At 40.2% G+C, this 24,594-nt stretch overlaps 1 protein-coding gene across 1 annotated transcript; it reads left to right on the forward strand.

Moving 5' to 3' along the window:
- Positions 1-23,184: 23,184 nt before the first annotated feature.
- On the forward strand, positions 23,185-23,685 carry LOC122650584. The gene has a single exon (XM_043843985.1). The coding sequence runs from the start codon at positions 23,185-23,187 to the stop codon at positions 23,683-23,685; it is 501 nt and encodes a 166-aa protein (XP_043699920.1).
- Positions 23,686-24,594: the final 909 nt, after the last annotated feature.

Genomic DNA, 24,594 nt, shown 5'->3' on the forward strand with positions numbered 1-24,594 from the left:
GTATACGTACCTATGGGAATTGGTGTATGTAATATTAAATTATTACATGCTTAAATATTGAGATGTACGAACTGTGTGGAGTGTTGCTATGCAAAACAGAACTTAGTTACGTAGGTATGTTGTAATACGTGTTTACTATGTATGGGTAGCGTAGATCCTACCCTATCCAAGGTTTAGGACAGCCAAGAACAGGATCTGATAGGTTGTCTAGGCAATCAAATACTTAGACGCTAAGGTACCTTGAGCCAACCCAAAAACATTTTTATTGAATTGTTTAGATATTTAAATTCCAGTAGACATGTACTTAATTCTTCTAATTAAGTAGAACCTGATGCTTAGAATCATTTTCTATGACAGGACCTATTACCTCAGCCAAGGCTGGAGACCATAGCACCATGATCTATATTAGGCAGCTACGAGAGAGATTGAGACGGATACGACTAGTTCTACCTCAAGCCGAGAACAGATTGGATTTTTATTTAGCCCTTGCTGCCATTAGTGGACCTGAAGAGCGAGACTATTTTATGGCCTTAGCTGAAGAAGTAAGAGCCGACATAGAGTACCTACTTGCGATGGAGTTTGTGACAGGAAGAAGTTGGAGTTGCTTGCCTGTTAGATCAGGTAAATAATTAAAAGCCTTCTATTTTAAAATTTTGAAGTCTCTCATATAGTGTCATGCATAGCATATGGTTACATACAATGCTTAAGAAAGAGAAACAAAACACAAAGCAAAAGAAAACATCTCACAATAAACCAAGATAACATATCTAACAATCCACCTTGCTGGTGCGACTCATAAGGTTCATTGGAAACTATGGACTAGGTTTGTACCTGCACTAACTAGGAAAATAATTGTTGACCCTGATAAGTGATATTGGAATATTGAACACGCTCCTCTTTTCAGAGAAGCAACAATGGTCAACACCAGAAGGAGTTCACGTGGTGGCCACAAAGGAAAACAACCTCGAGTTGTACCGGAGGTTGAACTGCCTAACGGGACTGAGGCTCAAAATTCCAAGGCATCGGCTGCTTCATCAGAGGCACCAGCAGCTGAACGAACCACTATTGCAGCACCTCAACCAAATATGGCAGCTGGTGACGTGACTGTATTCATGGCCACTATGATGTGGACCATGCAACAACAACAAGAATTGCTTGGTCAGATGTCCACACAATTGATGCACGAACGTGCAGTTCCACCACCACCACCCAACCGGCTCATACTATTTCCACCACCTATGCCTCAACATTTAGCGGAGAACTCTACCGCCAAGGTCATGGAGAGATTCAAGAAACTCCAACCGCCTGTGTTTTCTAAAATAACATCTGAGGCAATGCAGTCGGAACGATGGATTAGTGCACTAGAGAAGGCATTTGAAGTACTGGACTACACAGACGCACAGAAGTTGATATGCGCGGGTTATCAGTTGCAGAATGAAGCCGAAGCTTGGTGAAAAGCTACTAAACCTAATCTGGAAGCTACTCACCCGAACCCCACGTGAAAGCAATTTAAAGAAGTTTTCTTTAAGAACTACTTCCCAGAGAGTTTCAGGCATAGGAAAGAAGCTGAATTTATCACACTGGTCCAAGGAACCAAGTCAGTACTGGATTACCAACAATGATTTGAAGACTTGTTTCATTTTGCTCGAGTGCACCTGAAGGGGGAAATTAGTAAGGCTAAGAAATTTGAGAAGGGACTCAAAACTGAGATTGGATTAGTACTGTCAATCATGGACATTCGGGATTATGCTCAAATGGTCGACAAGGCGAAGACAATGGAAGATAGGTTTAAGGAAAAGGAGAAAGAAAAGGCAGTGACATCGCCTGGGTTAAATAAAAGGCTAAATAATTTTCAACTTTTGGGGGGCCAAATAAAGTTTATCGAGGAACAAGTTCAAGCCCTAATTCGACTCGTATCGTAGGCTGCCCAACGAACAACAAGCCAAGTGAGTCAAGCCTCAACACCCGTTGCTCCACCCTTTAAGTACTACTTGTGCAACAAAGAAGGGCACATGGCCAGAGATTGTAGATCGCGTGGGTATGGAAACAACTCGCTGAATCAGCCCTACGCTAGACCCCTCCAGCCACGGGATAATCAGATGCAAGGAAAGGTGTTTGCGATGACGTATGAAGAAGCTGAGGTGAACCCCGATGTATTGACAGGTAAGTTTGCAGAACACTACTAACTTATAGGGACTAATTGGCTTACTTCATGTAACCTAAATTACCTACAAACCCTAGGTACCCTGAATGTCTCAACTATAACCGCACGAGTATTATTCGACTCGGGCGCAACCCACTCTTTTGTCTCCTCAACCTTTACAAGTAAGATGAAAGATCAACTAAGAGACATCGGGCATGAGCTAGTAGTTAGCACACCGACAGGAAGTATCGTGAGCTTGAAGAAGGTCTACGACCCTTGTCAGATTAAAATTTGTGGGAAGAAATTAATCGCACGGTTGATAAAGATGGATATAAATGATTTTGACGTGATACTAGGCATGGATTGGCTATCTGCCTATGGTGCAAATGTCTTATGTGCGGAGAAGAAGATAGTATTTATGATGAATGATGGGTCAATCCTCACCTATCAAAGTGAACCAAGGAAGAAACCCAGGAGAGTAACCTTAACAGCCCTCCAGGCGCCAAAGTTGCTTGATGATGGATGTCAAGGCTTTTTGGCCACTGTGATAGACACGGAGGCGAAGTTAAAACCCTTGGAGGAACTAGAAATTGTCAGAGAATTACCTAATGTTTTTTCAAAAGATCTGACGCAGTTACTGCCTGACCGCAATATAGAGTTCTTAATTGATCTGATTCCTGGTGCAGCACCGGTGTCCAAGGCACCATACCGGATGGCACCAATCGAACTAAAAGAGTTATAGGTTTAGCTTCAAGACCTGCTGAAGAAGGGATTTATACAACCTAGTGTATCACCCTGGGGAGCACCCATGCTGTTTGTTAAGAAGAAGGATGGTAGTATGCGGTTGTGTATCGACTACCGCGAGTTGAATAAGCTGACTATCAAGAATCGATATCCGTTGCCGCGTATCGATGACCTATTTGATCAGTTACAAGGAGCAAGATTTTTCTCCAAAATCGATCTTAGGTCGGGATACCATCAATTGAAGATCAAGAGCGGCGATATTCATAAAATGGCGTTCCGAATGCGATACAGACATTACGAATTCCTAATTTTGTCATTCGGATTAACCAACGCCCCGGCAGCATTCATGGACATGATGAATAGAGTATTCCATGATGTGTTGGATAAGTTTGTCATTGTATTTATTGACGACATCCTGGTGTACTCCAAGAATGAGGTAGAGTACGCTCGACACCTTACTTTTGTGTTACAGCGATTGCGGGAACACCAGCTTTTTGCCAAGTTCAGTAAATGTGAATTCTAGCTTCATCAAATTGGATTCCTGGGACACATCGTCACTGAGGATGGCATTAAAGTAGACCCAGGCAAGGTGAAAGCAGTTCTCGAATGGGAAACTTTGAAGAGTGCCATTGAAATTCAAAGTTTCTTAGGTTTGGCCGGTTACTACTGATGATTTATTGAGAATTTCTCGAGCATTTCGGCACCTATGACAAAACTCACAAAGAAGGGAGTCAAGTTTGAATGGAATAAAGCATGTGAGAAAAGTTTTTAGGAGTTGAAAAACCAATTGGTGATAGCTCCAATTTTGACCATTTCGGACGGCACTGGAGGAATGGTGGTATACACCGACGCATCCAGAATAGGATTGGGTGGCGTCCTGATGCAGAGAGGTAAAGTAGTCGCCTACACCTCTAGACAATTAAAGGAACACGAGAAGAACTACCCCATGCATGACTTAGAGTTGGCAGCGGTAGTCTTCGCTTTGAAAATATGGTGGCATTAGCTATGTGGTGAAAAGAGTGAAATCTTTAGCGATCAGAAAAGTCTGAAGTATTTCTTCACCCAGAAGGAGCTGAACATGAGACAGCGGCGGTGGTTGGAATTGGTAAAAGACTATGATTATGAAATTCATTACCACCCTAGTAGGGCCAACGTAGTAGCTGATGCGTTAAGCAAAAAATCTCAGACTGCATCTCTCGCTTCCTTGGTTGTAAGAGAATAATTGTATAAAGAAGCTCGGAAGCTTAATATGGAACTCGTGATCGAAGGAACGGCTATGCAATTAGCAGCTATGGATCTACAATAGTCGATATGAGAGGAGATAATTGTGAAGCAACCATTGGACCCCAAGCTGGCCAAGATCATATGGGAAGTACAACAAGGTGTCCACAAGGACCCAAATTTTTCTTTGGCCCATTACAGTGCACTAAAGTTTTGAGACAGATTATGCGTGCCTGACGATTATGATATCCAAGACCGAATCCTTAAAGAGGCGCATAACTCACCCTATACAATCCACCCCGGAAGTACGAAGATGTACAACGATTTGAAGAAGTATTACTGGTGGATGGGAATGAAGGAGACCATAGCAATATACGTGTCCAAGTGCCTCACCTGTCAACAAATAAAGGCAGAGAGACACCGACCGTATGGTTTATTGCAGCCACTTCCCGTACCTGAATAGAAGTGGGAAAGAATCACTATAGATTTCGTGATAAATCTGCCCAACACCAGGAAGGGAATGAATGCAATTTGGGTGATTGTAGATGGACTAACGAAGGCGGCACACTTCATACCAATCAAGATAAGTTACCCAATGGAGAAGCTTGCCTAGATATATATTGAAAACATAGTCCGCTTACACGACATGCCTGTTAGTAGTGTGTCTGACAGAGATCCTCGGTTTACCTCAAGGTTTTGGAGAAGTTTGCAGAAGGCATTGGGATCTCAACTAAATCTTAGCACAACTTTCCATCTGCAAACGGACGGACAGTCAAAAAGAACTATTTAGACTCTGGAGGACATGCTCCGAGCCTGTGTTTAGGAGATGAATGATAGTTGGGATGCTCACATACCTTTGGTGGAATTTTCATATAATAATAGCTATCACTCCACCATTGGCATGGCCCCGTTTGAAGCATTGTATGGATAAAAATGTAGAACTCCGTTATATTGGGATGAAGTTGGTGAATGAAAGTATCTCGGGCCTGAAATGATACAAGAGACATGTGACAAGGTGGATGTCATAAGAGAGAAGATCAAAGCAGCCCAATTAAGACAGAAGAGTTATGCAAATAATCGTAGGAAGGACATTGAGTTTGAAGTCGGAGAAAAAGTATTCCTTCGACTGTCCCCAACCAAAGGATTGCTATGTTTTAACAAGAGGGGCAATTTGAGCCCAAGATTCATCGGTCCCTATGAAATACTCAACAGAGTGGGACCCGTAGCATATCGACTGGCACTACCACCATCTTTGTCAGGCGTCTACGATGTCTTTCATGTGTCAATGCTAAGGAAATACATTAACAGTCTGACGCATGTACTATCAACTGAACCTGAACAGTTGGAAGTGGATATGACCTACGAAAAGAAACCTACGGATATATTGGACAGAAAGGAGCATAACCTCCTTAACCGCACAGTCGCTTTTGTAAAGGTTCGTTAGGGAAATAACCCAATGGAAGAACCTTCATGGAACGAGAAGAAGAAATGAAGGAGAAATACCCCCAGCTCTTCGAATTTCAAGGTAAGCAAATTTCAAGGATGAAATTTTTGTAAGGTGGGGAGAAATGTCAAACCCTGCTCCTGACTGGCTAGAATTTTGGTTGAAGGATAGGAACCCCTGATCAAGCAACCAACAACACTGTGGAGCATCACTCCAGTGATTTGGATTGATGAAGAAACCCTGTGTGGATCATCCTACATGCCTGTCAGTAGGTGGATAGCAGACCCTTGCAAATGCATAACTCATAGCATGATGTATGGTCTGGACTCCAGGTAATCTCTCTCCTCTCAATAAATGTGGGACTTACCTCTAGAAAAGTGTGTAAAAACCTCCAAATGGCATGTGGGGACAATGCCCTGACCAAGGGTCAAACCCCTGTGCAAGCCCCACTCAGATTTAGCTTTGTTGCAATCTCTGGTCGATGGCACTGGGCGATGCAGACAAGGCCCAAAGACATCGCCCAGTGAGTGAAACAACATATTTTAATGGATTTTAATTATGGGGACCACCCAAAATGGGCATGGGCACCCTCCATAGATAGAGGGGAGTCTGAGGGACCACCTCATACCCCTAGTTCAGTGTGGACCCCACCACAGAGCCCAGAATGGCTTTGAATTGGGTTAAAAATGCATTTTTGAAAAAGGGACTTATTGGCCAAACAGACCCTAGTTGGGCTTGGCCTATAAATAGGTGGCCTTGGGCCCATTTTAGAACCCTTGACCACTGTTCAATTCGTGGGAGAGAAGAGAGGAAAGAAAGGAGAGAAAGAAGAGAGAAAGAAGAGAAAGAAGAAGGAGAGGCTGCCACCCCATCCAAGCCTTGAACCGAGCTCTCTCAGCCCTGTGTAGGTATAAAACACATATATATACCTGCTACCTCCATCTTATCTCTGTGTTTGTTGATGTTCTTGCTCCCTGGGTAGCCTAGAGTAGCTAGGTTTGCCTTGAACAGCTCTAGATCTGCCATGCAAGCATAGAGCATGGGAGATCTGTGCTTTTTGTTAAATTTTATTAGACTGATATGCTGTTTATGGAAGCCGAATCTGGTTGTGCATAGCTACACTACCCAGATCCACTATTAGCCTGTTGTTTGGAACCCTGGATGCAAGCTATGGCTACACAGACCTAGCCCTGGGAATTTTCAGCCATGAATCCCTATATTACACTTATTTCCAGCCTTGGATGTGGCTGAAATTGAGATTCATGCTTGGAGAAAACCCTGTGACACTATTCATTAGGCTGTCTGGGCAACTTCTGGCCGCCAAGTGGTGGGCCCAGTGGAAAATCCACATGGACCATGATGTAGATCACCCCAAGGGCTACCTAGCACCCTAACATGCATGGGGATCAGATTTAAGCACTGCTTATGAAGCCCAACCTTGGAATCTCAGCCCTTTGTCGATTTGCAGACTCTGGGTGATGCACCCAACTCCCAGAGCCATCGCCCAGTGAAGGATTTGCTACAGTTTTTGCAATCTGACCTTGGGGGCCTCACCCATTGACCATGTGATAGTGTGGGAAGATGGGAAATGACCAAAATGCCATTTTCCACATCTGTCCTTAAGAAGATTGGCTTTAGAACCCGAGTGGGCCCCGCAGGTGAAGAAAACCCTGCTGTGCTTGGTCCTATAGAACAGGAAAGCTGTGGATAGCACTGTGAACCTAATCTGACCTAGGGTCAGGTACAGCTATGAAGAATGACTATTTTACCCCTAGACCACCTTCTCTGGATGATGCACCGGGACATAGACCTAAGGCCAGTACAAGTCCCAGAGGATTCCAGGTGAGAACCAACTGAACAACCGGGTCAACCCAGTAAGCTTAGGTTAACCCTAGGACTACCAGAGATAGGTTTGTGAATTCACCTAGAGGGGGGCTGAATAGGTGAAGGTTGGAAAATAAAAAACTTATGCGCAAATTAAAAATAAATCACCAAGCTACCAATGTAAAGACAAGCAATAAACAGGAGAGAGACACAAAAGATTTATAGTGGTTCGGCCAAGCTTGCCTACGTCCACTCCTCTCACCTTAGAGAGAATTTCACTAAAACAAATCCTGAGTAAGAGCAAGAGAACTTGTACAAATCTTGATTAAGAGCAAGAGAAATCAACTACTCTTGATTCCGAGCAAGAGAACCCAACCAATCTTGATTCTGAGCAAGAGGACTCACTACTCTTGATTTCGAGCAAGAGGACTCAATTAAAACATAAAGTAAAAACTACTAGGAAAATGGTTACCTCAACCTTAGTAGGAGTGTATGCTACCTTCCACCCTTGGAGCTTGAAGCTAGATGAGGTTGAGGAGCTTGAGTGTGTGAGCTTGTGATGCTTGGATGCTTGAATTCTCACTTAGGCTATTGCAATTAGAGCTTATGATGAAGTCTCTTAAGGATGATTATTAGTAGTCATTAGAGCCTTAAGTAATAGAATATTTATAGGCTTGATGGCTCAATTCAATTATAAATCTATTTCAAGATCGAATTCCAAAAGCCATAAATAATTCGGTATACTGGATAGGAATCTAGTATGCCAGATCACCTAATTTCCATATTGAACAAAGCAATAACGGTCAAAAGATAATAGTATTATATTGATCCGATATGCTGGATATTGATCCGGTATACTGGATTATGATTCAGTATGCTGGATTACAATCCGGCATGGGCTGGAAGGCTACTGTGAGTAATTTTCTGAGATTGCAACATTGATCCGGTATGCCGTTTCATGATCCGATATGCTGGATTTTCAAATTTGTTAAGTCCTTTATTGGACTTACATGGATGAATCCAATTGGGTTTGGTCACATGGATTAGGTTTAATTTAAACCTCCTAAAGTCCATCTAAATGAATGTATGCAAGTGTGTGCAATACATTAATTGTGACTATAAACATGATACAACATGATACAAGATTAAACGAGTTCTATGAGGTCTTGTATCCCATTGAATTGCTTGAATAGAAGTCTTGAACATAGTCCTTCACTTCACAACATTCTTTGGAAATCTTTGTCTTAGTGCATCAAGCTTTTACATGCTCCCCCTTACTTGATGCTCATCTCTTATGAAATCTCTCTATTCAATATAACATAGGTTAGTACAACTAACTTATTTGTTATCATTAAAACCATAATGGGTGATATGTGAAATTTATCCCAACAATCTCCCCCTTTTTGATGATGATAAATAAATAGTATCAAATGATATAAAGAGATAATATCAAGACAATTTATGTTCAAAATATAAATTATAAATTTATCTCCCCATTTCTCTCCCCCTTTGGCATTATCAAAAAGCGGGGATAGAAAGAAAAAAAAAACTTAATAAAGTTTTGGTCCCCATTGTGTGTTGGGTCCATCAATCTTAGTATCATACCTTTCTCTCGGTTTTCATACCATTTGGTTACCATACCAATTTGGATATGATTGGGGGTTCCAAAGTCTTTGGTTTTGGGGTACCTTATGTGAACCTTGGTTTTTGGGTGGTCTTTGCACATTTGGATGACTTCTCCAGTTTTGACCATTGTAAGGTCTTCTAGGACGATGAAAAGATTGCTTCATATGATAGCATTCCCAAATAGTGTGTCCCTTCTTGTTGCAATTATTGCATACAATAATTTGAGGGGTATTTTGAGTCTTCCCTTTGGGATTGGGGTTCTTAACTTGAGGACTTCTCTTCTTGGAATAGCATTCCTCAAGAGAATGTCCCTTCTTTCTGCAGTAGTTAAAATATTTATTTTTCTTAGCTCCCTTGCTTGCAATCTTACTTGAACTTGGCTTTTGGGTTTGTTTCGAACTCATGTTCACATCATAGCCTAGCCCTTCCTTGTTGAAAGGTGCTTTAGATGAAAATCCAAGTAAAATATCAAGATTCTTTTTACCATTAGTAAAAGATTCTAAGTCTTTACACAATTTTTCTTTTTCTTCTTCTAAGTTGTTAACTTGAGAAGTTAGAGTTGTGTTTTGGTCTTTGAGGGTATTTATCTCTTTTAAGAGATTCTTTTTAGTAGTAGCTAATTCCATGCTACTTTGATAAAAGTCTTCAAAAGCTTCTTCTAATTCTAGAAAATCCTTATCCTTATGAGATGGAGAAGTGGGGGTTACCTCATTTTCACTTTCTTCATCTTCAATAGCCACAAAAATAAGGTTGATTTGCTCTTCTTCTCGAGATTCTTCGTCTTCCTCTTCTTCATCACTTGAATCGAAGGAGTGTTCGACTTTGTATACTTTATTGTATTTCTTTATCTTTGGACAATCTCCCCTAAAATGTCCTGGTTTCCTACACTCATAGCAAACAATGTCTTTTGAAGAAGAATCATTATTTTCTTTAAGAGCATTTTTACCTTTTTTGTCTCTTGAGAGTCTTCTCTTGTTGAATATGGCTTTACCTTTGTTTTTCAGAAAATTTGAGAACTTCTTTGAGAGATATTCGATCTTGTCAGCAGATAGTTCTTCTTCTTCATCGCTTACTTCATGGTATGATTTGAACGCTACAACCTTCTTCTTTGGTTCTTTTGGTTCAATCTCCTTGGTGTCTTGTTTGAGCTCCATCTAATAAGTTTGGAGTGATCCCAGCAGCTCATCTAGACTTAGTTTGTCAATGTCTTTGGATTCTTTAATTGCTGTAGTCTTGGGTCTCCATTCCTTTAAGAGAGATCTCAAAATCTTTCGAACGTTTTCACCATTGGAGTAGATTTTTCCTAATCCTTGTAGCTTGTTCATAATGTTAGTAAATCGAGTAGACATTGCATATATGTCCTCATCATTTTTCAGTTTAAATAGTTCATACTCATTTACAAACATATCAATCTTAGATTCCTTGACCTCTGAAGTACCTACATAGGTAGCAATGAGCTTATCAAACATCTCCTTAGCGGAGTCACACATGCAAGTTCTATTGTACTCCTTTTCTCCTAGAGCACATTGAATATTACTTATAGCAACAAAATTGAGTTGAATTTTAGCTTTTTCAACTGGGGTCATTCTTCTTTGGGCTTGTCTATGGTATTTGGTCTATTTTTAATTACTTCTCATGCGTCAATGTTATTGGCATACACGAAGTTCTTGAAGCGATTCTTCCAATAGGAGAATCCTTCACCTTTAAAGAAAGGTGGTCTAGTGATAGTGTATCCCTCAATCCTTCAATTGCTAGAGGATCCCATGGTCTTTAACTCTTAAATAGATTGAAAAATAATCACGGTCTTGAGCTCCCGCTCTGATTCCAAATGTGAATTCACCTAAAGGGGGGGTGAACAGGTGAAGGTTGAAAAATAAAAAACTTCTACGAAAATTAAAAATAAATCACCAAGCTACCAATGTAAAGACAAGCAATAAACAAGAGAGAGACATAAAAGATTTATAGTGGTTCGGCCAAGCTTGCCTATGTCCACTCCTCTCATCTTAGAGAAAATTTCATTAAAACAAATCTTGAGTGAGAGCAAGACAACTCGTACAAATCTTGATTAAGAGTAAGAGAACTCAACTACTCTTGATTCCGAGCAAGAGGACTCAACCAATCTTGATTCTGAGCAAGAAGACTCACTACTCTTGATTCCGAGCAAGAGGACTCAATTAAAACAACTAGAAAAAGGGTTATCTCAACCTTAGTAGGAGTGTATGCTTGATGAACATATTTATGTGTGAAATTATCCCATTTAATTCTGCATTTTATCTGCTTAGAATGGAGCTACCTTGGGTATTTTTTGTCTTTTTCAGGGTACAGGGGTATTTTTGGCATATTGAAAGAATTGGAGAAAAAGTGCATTTTTTAAGAATAAATTGAGAAAATCAGATTGGAGGAGTTTAATGCTACACAGACACTAGTCTACCTATGGATCGACTCACATGTGATCAACGGAGAGATGGGAAGAAGTTTCACTGAAGATCCAAGGGCTTAATCGTCATTTCATAAATATGAGAAATCTTCAGAAGATATCCGATATTGGGCTCATATTATCCAGAATATTAATTGGAGCAACTTTGATTCTCTGGTTGGGTCCACCCGGGGCCAGTGAGGAGAAAGATTCTCAAAAAGAAAATTTTGATCAAAATTGATAATTTAAGATTAAACTCTCTCTCTCTCCTCCCTAATATCTCCCTCTCATCTACTACGGATTATTCCTCTAGTCTAGCTTCAATTCTTGCTCTCTCTCTCTCTCCCTCCCTCTCTTTTTCTCTCTCTTGGTTTCCTAATCCCCATCTCCCTCTACCTCTCCTCCATCTCCCACGTTCTCCTTTTTTGTTTTGTTTTTTTTTTTTTATATTATTCTTTTTAAAAACCAACTACAAAAAACAGCCACGGATTATCCCACCTTTCCTAGTTTTATTCCACTTCTCTCTTCTCTCTCTCTCTCTCTCTCTCTCTCTCTCTCTCTCTTATATCTCTTCTACTCAAATTCACTCATCGGATTCTTTATTCCTACATCTCCTCTATCTCTCATGCTTTCTTATTATTAAACTTCTTTTCTTTAAACATCGAGAGATATATAAACCCACGGAGAGATTAGAGAAGGGGGATCCCATTCGATTCTATAGCCATTAGCCGTGCCCTCTTCTCTTCTTCTACTTCTTATTTCATCTTTCTTCTTTTGTTTCTTTTTTGTTTTATTTTTGGATCTTGGGTTTGGCAAGAAGGAGAGGAGGAAGATTACCGTTACAGCTTCATCTCCATGGATCGTCATCGCCATTGCTGCCCTTTGTCGCTTTCCACCATGATTGGCTAAGTTCTTTCTATCTTTAGGTGTAGATGAACTAATGGTGTTTGTAATTTTAAAAATTCTGGTTTGTATGCTTGATTGCTTGATGTTGAAACCCCATCCCTATTTGGATGATTTTAATCGATATATTTAGTTGGAAAATTTTGTTTCTGTGATTCATTATTTTTCATTCAAGCAATGGTATTTTGTTCTTATGCGGTTGTACCGATGATGGATTATAACTGAACGAACTAAGCGTGCCAAGCCCTATAAGCGAAGGACGATAGTACTCGTCAAGATAGTCTATACCTAGGAAGAATCCTACACTCTGTGGTATTATTAGGCCTGTGGTTATAATAAATCGAAGCATGCAACTGAATTGAATAGCAACCCATTGGGGATTCGAACCCTAAAGATAGTCTTCTCCCGTATTTGCACAGCGTTGTTAGTTTAGAATTGTTTCTTTTGTTCTTAGTTTAAAATCAGATTTATTGTATTTTAATTTTCATCACTTTCATCATAGTAATTTAGCCTTCCAGTTACCCATAGTTTGACCCCTTACTTGCTACTTGCTAGATTAGTTTAGGGTTTTATTTTCGACCAGTTAACGACACGATCAATGCTACCTTCCACCCTTGGAACTTAAAGCTAGATGAGGTTGAGGAGCTTGAGTGTGTGAGTTTGTGATGCTTGGATGCTTGAATGCTCACTTAGGCTATTGCAATTAGAGCTTGTGATGAAGTCTCTTAATGATGATTATTAATAGTCATTAGAGCCTTAAACAATAGGATATTTATAGGCTTGATGGCTCAATTTAATTAGGATTCTATTTCAAGATCGGATTCCAAAAGCCATAAATAATCCAGTATGCTGGATGGGAATCCGGTATGCCGGATCACCTAATTTTCATATTGAACAAAGCAATAATGGTCAAAAGATAACAGAATTATATTGATCCGGTATGCTGGATATTGATCTGGTATGCTGGATTATGATCCGGTATGCTGGATTACAATCCAGCATGGGCTAGAAGGCTACTGTGAGCAATTTCCTGAGATTGCAACACTGATCCGGTATGCCGTTTCATGATCCGGTATGCTGGATTTTCAAATTTCTGCTGAAATTTGTTAAGTCCTTTATTGGACTTACATGGATGAATCCAATTGGGTTTGGTCACAAGGATTGGGTTTAATTTAAACCTCCTAAAGTCCATCTAAATGAATGTATGCAAGTGTGTGCAATACATTAATTGTGACTATAAACATGATACAGCATGATACAAGATTAAACAAGTTCTATGAGGTCCTGTATCCCATTGAGTTGCTTGAATAGAAGTCTTGAACGTAGTTCTTCACTTCACAACATTCTTTTGAAATCTTTGTCTTAGTGCATCAAGCTTTTACATGCTCCCCTTTACTTGATGCTCATCTCTTATGAAATCTCTCTATTCAAAATAACACAGGTTAGTACAACTAACTTATTTGTTATCATCAAAACCATAATGGGTGATGTGTGGAATTTACCCCAACAAGGTTGAAAACTCAACATGACAATTTCTGATTTATATTTAGGATTTGATCCCGCGCTTGAGGTCAACAACCAGACTGCTATTGGAACTGAGTTTGCGACCGAGGTCTTAGAACCAAACTCAGATGAGTGAAATATTATCATATATGTACATGTAATCTGTGATGCTGTGCCGACAATTAAATTCAAATATTAATGCTGTGTTTATTAAATTCAATTCAATTATTCAAACTATTACACATTGATTGTCTGTTGATCAACACTGAGAATTTTATCTGATGAATGTGAATGTTAGACTAGATGCCATAGTCAGCTTGAAAATGAGGCATGTGGTAGCCCATAGAATGGGATGCGGTTGACACCACCTGACTCATATGATGCCATATAGACATGGGGTTAGAGTTTCATCACCCATGCTACGCACCCTTGCCAATAGGGGTTAAGGTGTTGGATGCCTGTGGAGGCAACCATATGTGTATGTGAAAAAAGAAAATAAATGAAAAGAACACTGGAATGGTGAATATGGGCTGTAAGCCAGAAAAGAAATGGATTGTCCCACGAGTTAATCACAGAGGGCTGGTCAGGCTGACCTTGGTGAACGAATGCGGGAGCTGACTGGTCCTCTCTGACAACTCAATAGGTGTATCGTGGGAAGGGGTTAGAAGTCCGCACCAGGGATACATGTATTGGGGATTGTAGTAGCACAGACCTGACTTAGCTGTATTGCTAGGTGGTTAATAAATAATCTGGACTTGCATATCATGTAGGATCATGTGGTTGCACGTGCATGCATGATGATATGTATTTGCTCACGAGCTCAGTGGCGGCTCACACTCTGTTATGCATTATTTTTCTTAGATGATTTTGCAGATCGATGCCCCTGTGGCGTGGAGGCTCATTACGAGGAGGAGAGCCCTTGTTATTATGATGATCTTGGTATGGAGCCTGACGGAGGTCTTGCCGATGATGCGTACATTCTCGATGGTCATTGATGAAAACCGTTGAAGAGCGCACTTGATGCTTTTTGTCTTGGGGACTCCTTTTTGTTTTTGTTAGGAGTTTATCCCCATTCTGACTGTGGTTCTGTTGTAGTATTCTTACTTTCTTTTTGGGGTTGAGCTATATATATATATATATATATATATAGATATAGATATATGTATGTAGTAACTTTAGTTTTGATCTTGTCAACTTTGCTTCGTAGGTTGTGGGTTGTTGGGAAATGTATCAAAACAAACTTATCTTATGTATATATTATCATCATTTCCCATATCGCTACGCTTTCTCTTTTATTATAATTGTAGTTTATCTGCAGCACTCTGATCTTGCCTTTGGTAAAGTGAATGAATGTGGTTTCATTAATGTAAGCACTGTTTCTAGATCCGTGGGATTTGGCGGATTACTGTTACGTAATTCGGTTCCCCTACCCAATCCACCCAGGGGGTGTTTTGGGGTGTGACAACTAGTGTACATGCCCTAGATTCCATGATGGAAATGTTGTTTAGGGGAGGGCTGGTGCATATTTGATATGCAAGGGTATTTCTAGGATTTTCTAATTAGTAATTAATCTATTTAAACAAGTATGGGCTTGACAATAATTATTGAAGGCCCATTAGTGTTTAAATTTATTAATTATAAGTTTTCCCTTTTAGATCCTGCTTTTTCACTAATTAGAAGCCCACAACTTAAGCCCATTAGGGTTTTAGGTCAAACCAAGAAAGAGAGAGAGAGAGAGAGAGAGTCAAACTCTCACAAGGAATGGACGAGCTCATAAGAGCTTTTCCTATTTAAATGCACTAGGGACAAAGGGGGGGACAAATTTTTCAGAGCACTCAAGCTTGGACGAAGTTTTCAGCTCCCCCCCCCCTCTAGAAAATTCACAAACACTCTCTCCCCTCTATCTTTCTCTTTTGATCTCTTACTCTCTAGGGTTTGGAGATCTGGTTAGGGTTTTGGAAACCTGGTTTTTCGGATTGGATCCAAGGTTTTGAGAAGAAATTTTTGTTTGGCTTGGGGATCTTCTACTGCATCAAGGAGATCCAGATTAGGGAAAGAACCATTATCTGGAGGAGGAGCAACACTTGAGTCTCATCAGGTTAGCAGATCTTAATGTTTTTGTTGATTCAGTAAGTGTTTTAACTATTTTGATATCATGGGATGTGAAAGAAACCCGAATTGATCTCTTTCTGCAGCGCATTTGGGTATGGGATGGATCCCTCTTTCCATGGGATGGAAAGGAGATGAATTTTCTCTCTTGTGGTTCCCATAATTTTTATGGGACATGAAAGATAGGTTTTGGTAAGATGGTTATACCAAAACCCGAATAGGGTCACAATAGGATTCCCATGGGAAACCCTAAAATTTAAATAGGGTGCCCATGGGCAACCATGGGGTAAACCTGGAATTTCCAATAGTTGTGAACCCAACATGATCGATAATTGATTCATGTGGTATTGATTTCATGGACCGTAGTTCGCCTACAGTGTGGCATCAGAGCCACCTTTCACACCCATGGATATCATCTAATTAATTGGATGCAATTATTGTTTATGAGATGCAATATTTTTTATATAATTATTCTTGGTTGAATATGTTTATGGATGATTGCACATGGGTTGTTTATATGGTTGTAACAACCTTCCCATGTGGCACATGGGTTGTTACAATGTAGTTATTCATGTAACAACCTTGCCATGTGCACACGGGTGGTTATGGTTGTTGTAACAACCTTATCCATGTATGATGATAAAAATTTGATTAAATAATTTTTATTTTTACCATAGGGTTTAAATCCCATTATTCTAAAATTAAAAAAAAAAATTGTACCCTAGCTTTCTTGTGCACACCCTGCTGCCTCTACTTACCCGCTACCTACGCTTGGCACTCACGTGGCGTGCAACTGCAGCAGGACCACGGCCTACCCAACGCTCGCACGTGGAATGCAGGCTGCAGCCTATGGGCGGCCAGCACCTGCGCACGCAGTCTGCCCTGTGTAGGCTTCACGCGCCCAATGATGCTGCCTATGGGGCGCGTGTGTGTGCGAGTGCTGCCCAGTGATGTTTGCCAGTGTTCTCTCTCCAGAAAAATGAAAAAAAAAATTTAACAAAATAGGTTTTTTATTTTTTTTGTTTTGTGGGTGGAGGAAGAAGATGGGTGAAGAGATTAGAATTAAATTATTTTTATTGAGGGATTAGGTACATGGTTTCACATGAGATGTGATGTTTTATTTCTAGAATGATCCATGTGAGTGTGGACCCCATATGTGATTATGGGATTGGCTTTCTAATAAAATGGATGGCCTGTTTATGCATGTAATGCGTTGGTTTCTTTATGAGATTATAGGTGGATGTGATGCTTTTCTCTCTTTCTCTCTCTCTCCCCCTTTCTTTTTTATAAACAAATGTACTCCACCCCATGGGCAGCCCAAATGGTGGGTTGGTTTCTCCATGCGGGGTTTCTTTATTATTGAAAGGAAAGTGTATAGAATTTTTTCTAGGTTTCCATTATAATTTTAGCGGAGTTAAAACTCTCAGGCATGTTGATGTTGATCCACATGTGGCACTCAAAGATTATGGAGATGCAAATCACAAACTTTGAAGACTCAATCGGGCAGAGGAGATGGACGAGGCATTGTAAAACCCCTGCCCAAAAATAGGGGCTAATTGAAATTTTTGTTGAAAGCCCAGAATCCGAGGGCAAGGCTACCAGTATACTGTGGTGCATTGAACCCGAGGTTGAACATAATGAGGTAGCCCCATTGGTGAGGACCTGCATAGCATTAAGAAGGCAAACACCAACTCTTTGTGACTGTACAACTCACCACCAAATGCATAGGCTAAGGAAGGTATCATCCCTTGATTCTAGAACCCTTGGACTTAAATCCTAGTTCTAGGCTAAACTAATGATGACCCTCATCACCTTGAATGTTTTAGATAATGCATTTTTAAACCCAAACATCAATTTGCATGATTGATTTGATGATGAGAACCCAATCCCATACATACATCTCAAATCCTAACATAAATGACAAATTCTGCTAATTTACAGATTGATCTTCTCTTAGTTAAAATGATATAACTCCACCACCCGAACTTCATTTGTGTTGATTGCAATTTTTTTAGAAACTAGACTCACAGGGATTCATTATCTTAGAAGACACCATTACCTAGTTCTATCTCTAAGTTAGTTAAAAGTTTAGTTTAAGTTGCTGTCAAAATCGCATTTTGCTGTCTTGACAGATTGACCTTTGCGTAATAAAAATAATATAACTTCATAATACAATATTCATTTCCTATGATTCTAGTTTTTCTAAAAACTAGATTCATAGAACTTCATTTTCTTAGAGGGAACCATGATCAAATTATGTCTCTAAATGAACTGAAATTTCATTTTAATCCAAACAATTCTGCAAATGAATTCTCTAGATGATGGCACTGGGCGATGCACACATCACCCAGAGACATCGCCCAGACTGGAAAATTGCTGTATTTTAATCTACAGATGTGTGGGGACCACCCATATTGTCCATAAACATCCTCCATAGGTTGTAGGGAGTCTGGGGGACCACCTCATGCCCTCGGATCACTGTGGACCCCACCAGAGTGCTCAGAATGGCTGAGAATGCGGTTAAAAATGCATTTTCAAAAGTGGCCTTGGCAGCCAGGCCTTAGTCATGGGCTGGCCTATAAATAGAGGACCTCAGCCTTGTTTAAAACCCTATTTCATTACTAAAATTGTGGAAGCGAATAGAAGAGAGAAAAGAGGAAGAAAAGAGAGGAAGAAGAAGAAGAAAAGAGGAGAACAAAGGAAGGAGACTGCAGCCTACACCTCTGGGCCCAGATTTCATGCCTTCTCAGACCTATGCAGGTATAAACAACTATGCTCTACCTGCTCCCTTGATGATTTACTACTTTCCTCTTTGAATCTCTGTGATTTTGTTGAGTTTCTAGCCATATGGCAGCCCAGAACAGCTGGGAACTACCTAGAACTGGTCCAGATCTGCCATGCAAGCATGGAGCATGGAAGATCTGAGATATTTGAGTAAAAATACAGATCTATTTTGCTGTTCTTGAAGCCAAAATCTGGTTGTGCATGGCTGCACTGCCAGATGCACTGTGATTTGACTATTTGGAGTCCTGATTGCATGCCCTGGCTGCATGGAACCTAACGCTAGGTGGTAGCAGTTTTGGATTACTATTTTATACCTAAAACCAGCTTTGCATGCAGCCAAAACCATGGCTTGTAGCTGAAGCTATGCTGGGTTACTATTCACTGGGCTGTTTAGGCAGCTTCTGGCAGCCAAGTGGGTGGGCCCAGGTGAAAATCCACATGGACTAGTGTAAAGTATACCCCTGGGGGTCCAAGATGACCTAACATGCATGAGGAGAGGATCCATGCACTGCCCATAGCTCAAAACCTTGGAATCTCAGCCTGATTCCGGTTTTGCATTCTCTGGATGATGCCACTAGGCAATGCAAACATCACCCAGAGACATCACCCAGTGAATGAAAACTTCATTGTTTTACTGATTCGATTTGGGGGACCTCCACATATGGACTATAAACAGTGTAAGGAGGTGGAAAATGACCAAAATACCCCTCCTTACATCTGCCCATAATTATGTATACCTTGGGTACCTAAGTGGCCCCGGAGGGCTTGGAAACCCTGTCTATGTTGATCCTACAACACTGTTGACCTAGGGACTATGTTATAAGGATATTGTGACCTAGAACCATGTGCTACAATGATAAAATACGATATTGACCCTAAGCCACATTCTCCGGATGATGCACTGGGATATGGGCCTAAAGCCCAGTGCAAGGCCAGAGAATTCCAAGTGATCTCAGACTGAGCACCGAGTCAGACTAGTGAGCCTAGACCAACACTAGGTTATCCAAAATAGTTTTGAATAATTAAAATAACATATTTCTGATTTATTAATTTAGGGTTTGTTTCCGTGCTCGAGGTGCACAGCCAGATACCGACCGGAACTGAACAAACATCTGAACCAGTAGGATCAAACCAAAGTGAGTGGAATTATGCCATGTGTATAGGTGTAACATGACTGATGGGTCATGACAACAACAACAATATTTACTGTCTTTAATTACTTTAAATTATTTTATATTCTCATTTGAATTCTGAATCTTATCTGATGAACATTGGAAATGTATGATAATGCTTGTATGTGGAATTGCTAGATTAGATGTTGTAGCCGGCTTGGAAATGAGGCCTGTGATAGCCCGTATTATGGGATACAGTTGACACCGCCTAACTCATACAATGCCATATAGACATGGGGTTAGGGTTTCATCACCCATGCTACGCACCCTTGCGAACAGGGGTTAAGGTGTTGGATGCCTATGGGAGCGACCGTTAATCCTTGAGCTATATGCCGGGCTTTAAGCCACAATTAATGTCAAGACCTATATGCTAGGCTTTAGGCCACAATTAATGTCAGGAGCTATATGCCGGGCTTTATGCCATAAGTAAAAGGAAAAAGAATTGAGTTAAATACCAACGATTACCCCACAGGTTAATCACAGAGGGCTGGTCGGGCTGACCTTGGTGAACGAATGCGGGAGCTGACTGGTCCTCTTCGATAACTCAATGGGTGTATCACGGGAAGGTGTAACCAAGCCCACACCAGGGATACATGTATTGGGGATTGTAGTAGCACTAACCTGCCTTAGTTGTGATGTTAGGTGGCTAATAAATAAAATGAACTGCACCTCATGTAGGACTCATTTGATTGTGCTTGCACATGCATGCATGGTTTATATTTCATTCACGGGCTCGGTGGAGCTCACACTCTTGTATATTCTCTTTTAGTTGATTTTGCAGGAACGGATTTGCCAATGGGCAAGGAAGCTGTCGATGAAATTGTAGATCTTCCTCATCTCGTTACTTAGCGATGATTTTGTTATTATTTAAGTGTCTTTCTTTCAAGAAGTGTAATTACCAAGATAATGTACTTATTGAACATAGAAAGATATGTATATGGTATAATATAGGTATTTGGGATTTTATTATTGGTAATATAAATCCTCTGTGGGTAGTTCGATCTTCCGTTGCACTCTGATATTCTTTTATTATCTTTTAACCTCAATGTGTGGTTTGTGACATGTAAATACTGCTTCTAGATCCATGGGGATTGGCGGATGTCGTAGGATATCCGGTCACTTGCCTAAATCCTCCCAGGGGGTGGTTTGGGGTGTGACAGGCGTGGCATCTAAAACTTCCTGGCCTGATGATGCACCCATGATTCATAGAAAGTTATTGTTTTATTTTTTATGGGAGGGTTTGATTATCGATTCTATTTAAAATTGCCGCCATCCCATAATCACTTTAATGGTTGCTAACTGTAAATTGTTATCCATGTATGATGTGAGAATTGTTATTATCTCTCTTTAATTGTAATACACGTATGAAATGGATTAATCTAATCTTGTAGATCAAATCTATGGCCTCTCATTGAGGATAAATATAGAAGTTGTGAGATATCGCCTCGTTGACGCCAATAGGATAAGGCCTGGTTCGTATCATATAATTATCTATGTTTATCTCATTTTGGATAAGTTAGGGTATGGATAGTGAGCGGGCACTGCGACAGTGGGCCATCCATCATGTTTCCATGACACTAACCAATGTGATGAGTAAGTAAATGACTTGAGTGTGTCTGCCGACAGGATCTGGACATGGTACTCAAGTGGCTAAAAATATTGGAAGCCCTAGGGTGGACAGCATAGTCCACATTGCCAAGGTGTGTATAATGACTCCCGACAGGGTAAGTTATGTATACAAGGGTGGTAGGTATCCAATTCACTTTACGAGTCATGAGGGAGACTTGAACTGTGAGAGACCAATGATAATAATTACTCATTTTTATTAGAGAAAATTATTTGGACACCTCCTGTACTATGGTCATTTTGCTTACGATTACCAACGTTTGAAACAATTACTTGACACCCCCCGAAACATGACGGTGTTAGTCTGTTGTTAGTGTTTAATTGGAAATGTCCATTTTACCCTTATCACCTATTCAAAAGAAAATAGTGGATAAATTACCAAATTACCCTTCTTCTACCCTTATCACCTATTCAAAAGAAAATAATAGATAAATTACCAAATTACCCTTCTTCTTCTTATTGCAAACAAACTAGAATATCTTACCACCGGCCATTAAAAAAACACCCCAACCATTGTTTTTGTCACGACGATGGCAGAATCTTTCTCACTCTCTTCGCCAAACCCCAAAAGATTACGCAAAATAGCAGATCCAAAGAACCAGCAGAAAGATGGATTAACAGTCCACCAAAATAGGAAGAGAATTAGCATTAGAAGGTCTAAACTAGGGCTTAAACCAGCATCGAGTGGAGCTCTCTAGAAAAAGAATAAATTCTTTGAATATGGGCCTGATCAAAAGAATACTTGCAGAGAAATTGCACCTTGAGATTGTAGCAGAGACAATCCTAAAACCAGTGAGCCGATATGAATCCCATGAGAAAATTCCAGATCCGATAGATCTGTGTTCAACAGGCATTCAAAGGCAGGTCGAGTGCTTCTTGAATGGGGTAGGAACAGCCCTCCAAATCTCAGTCCTATTGGCTATATGATGGCTGAGATCTGGGTCTTCGAATATCCAACAGAAAACAGAAAATATATGTATGCACATGAAAAAAAAAAAAAGGCAGCCATGGCTGCTGCTTCAAGAACCGGCAGTCAATGTGTTGTTTAAACATTTTTTTCAACCCTTAACAATAAAAAATAAAGGAAGAAGAAGATGTCCAAAGTTTGCTGATTGTTTTCTGGGCAACAGGGCAACGGCATCTCAGATTTAATTTTTTTTTTTTTTTTGTACCTGAATCGGCCATGAAAGAGATTTATTAGGGTTTGAATCTGAAATCGATTAAGGGTTTTGGGTTATTTTGATTTGAAATTTGTTTAAGAAAAAAGAATTTTTTTCTTAAATCTATTAGGGTTTGAATATGAAATCGGTGGGTTGTAGGGAGAAGGAGGAAGTGGGTAAAAGGGTCACTTCACTGCCCTTTAAGGGTAGTTTAGGCATTACAAAAAATTTAACTGATGACATCATCACTAAACTAACGGACTTGACCTACTTAAAAGAAATGGTATACTGCAGGGGGTGTTCAAGTAATTGTTTCAAACGTTGGGGAGACTAAGCAAAATGACCATAGTATAGGGGGTGTCCAAGTAATTTTCCCTTTTTATTATTTTGTCGATGGTTATTAATTCATTTGATCAAACTTGTGTATTTGTAGATTGATATTACGATGGCCTGCGTTAATGCAAATTTATTAGCTCTTATAAGTGATTCAAAATTGACTAGACCCAACTATGTTGACTGGTACCGTAACTGCAGAAAAACTCGTCAGTGTTCTTGATGAGGAGCTTCCCCAAGAACCCCACCAGGATGATGACCCTGAAGTCATAGACTACTATGAGGACTTCATTGTGAGGGATTTCAAAGCCTCATTGTATATCCAGGGATCTATCGATAAGTCATTAGTGGAGTCTGTAAATGACATAAGGAAGGCTGGGGGTAAAATGGACAAGCTTACGGAGTTGTTTAATAGACAGCTCACTCATCCACATTACGATGTGGTGAGCCAGATCCATAATACCCGGATGTCCCAAGGGTCCCCAGTAATGGATCATGTCATAAAAATGATAAATCTATTTGAGAAACTGGAGACCATGGGGACAGCATTCGATCTTCTTTACAAGATGGATGTTATTCTGAACTCTCTACCAAGGTCATATGCTTCTTTTCAGATGTCTTACAAGATCAGTGAAAGGCAGCTGGAACTGACTAAATTGGCTAATGCATTGGTCTAGGCAGAGAAGACCCTTAAAGGGAACAAGCCTGAGGTAAACACCACTGATGTAAAGCCTTCTTCCAAACAGACGAAGAAGAAAAAGGGCAACAAGGGCAAGACCCTGAAAGCCAAGGGTAGGGATGGTAATAAGAAGGCAAATGACAAGTGCTTTTATTGCAAGAAGGAGGGTCACTGGAAGAGAAACTATCGTGCATTCCTGGCTACTGTGAAAGAAAATAAGCCAAAAGAATCAGGTACTCTTAAAGAAGGTAGATTGGATGTAAATGTTCATTATGAGTCGATTTTTTCTATTGAACTGACTAATTCATGGTTGGTGGACTCCAGCGCTACTATCCATGTTTGCAATGTATTGCAGGGGTTCAGGGAGACAAGGAAATTGGAAAGAATTGAGGTGCGCATGAGAATGGGCATTGGAGCTGAGGTCATAGAGATGGGTGTTGGAACTTATACTTTAAGTTTTAGTTCGTTTGATTTAGTTTTAAAGGATTGTTACTATGTACCCTCTTTTAAGAGGAAGATTATTTCAGTTTAAAAACTTGTTTTGGATGGATATAGTTTTTCCTTTAATTCTAAATTAGTTATTCGTTTTAATAATTCTTTTGTGACATCAAGTCAATTGCATAATGGTTTGTATTTTCCATTGCCCTGATAAAACGAATATTGTTTCAAATGTTGATTTCAAATGGAAAGTAGCTCTAGTGAATGTAACGTACCTGTGGCATCTAAGATTAGGTCACATTAATATGGACTGAATCCTTAGGCTGGTAAAAGATGGACCTCTGGAGAGTCTAAAAGTTGAATCCTTACCCATGTGTGAGTCATGCCTTCAAGTGGGAGATTATTGGCAATGTGTGACCATCAAACCCGATTCAATCCGGTTCGACCCAGTTTATTATGTATTAAACAT

This window comes from Telopea speciosissima, chromosome 2 (assembly GCF_018873765.1).
Source record: "Telopea speciosissima isolate NSW1024214 ecotype Mountain lineage chromosome 2, Tspe_v1, whole genome shotgun sequence".
Classification (NCBI taxonomy): domain Eukaryota; kingdom Viridiplantae; phylum Streptophyta; class Magnoliopsida; order Proteales; family Proteaceae; genus Telopea; species Telopea speciosissima.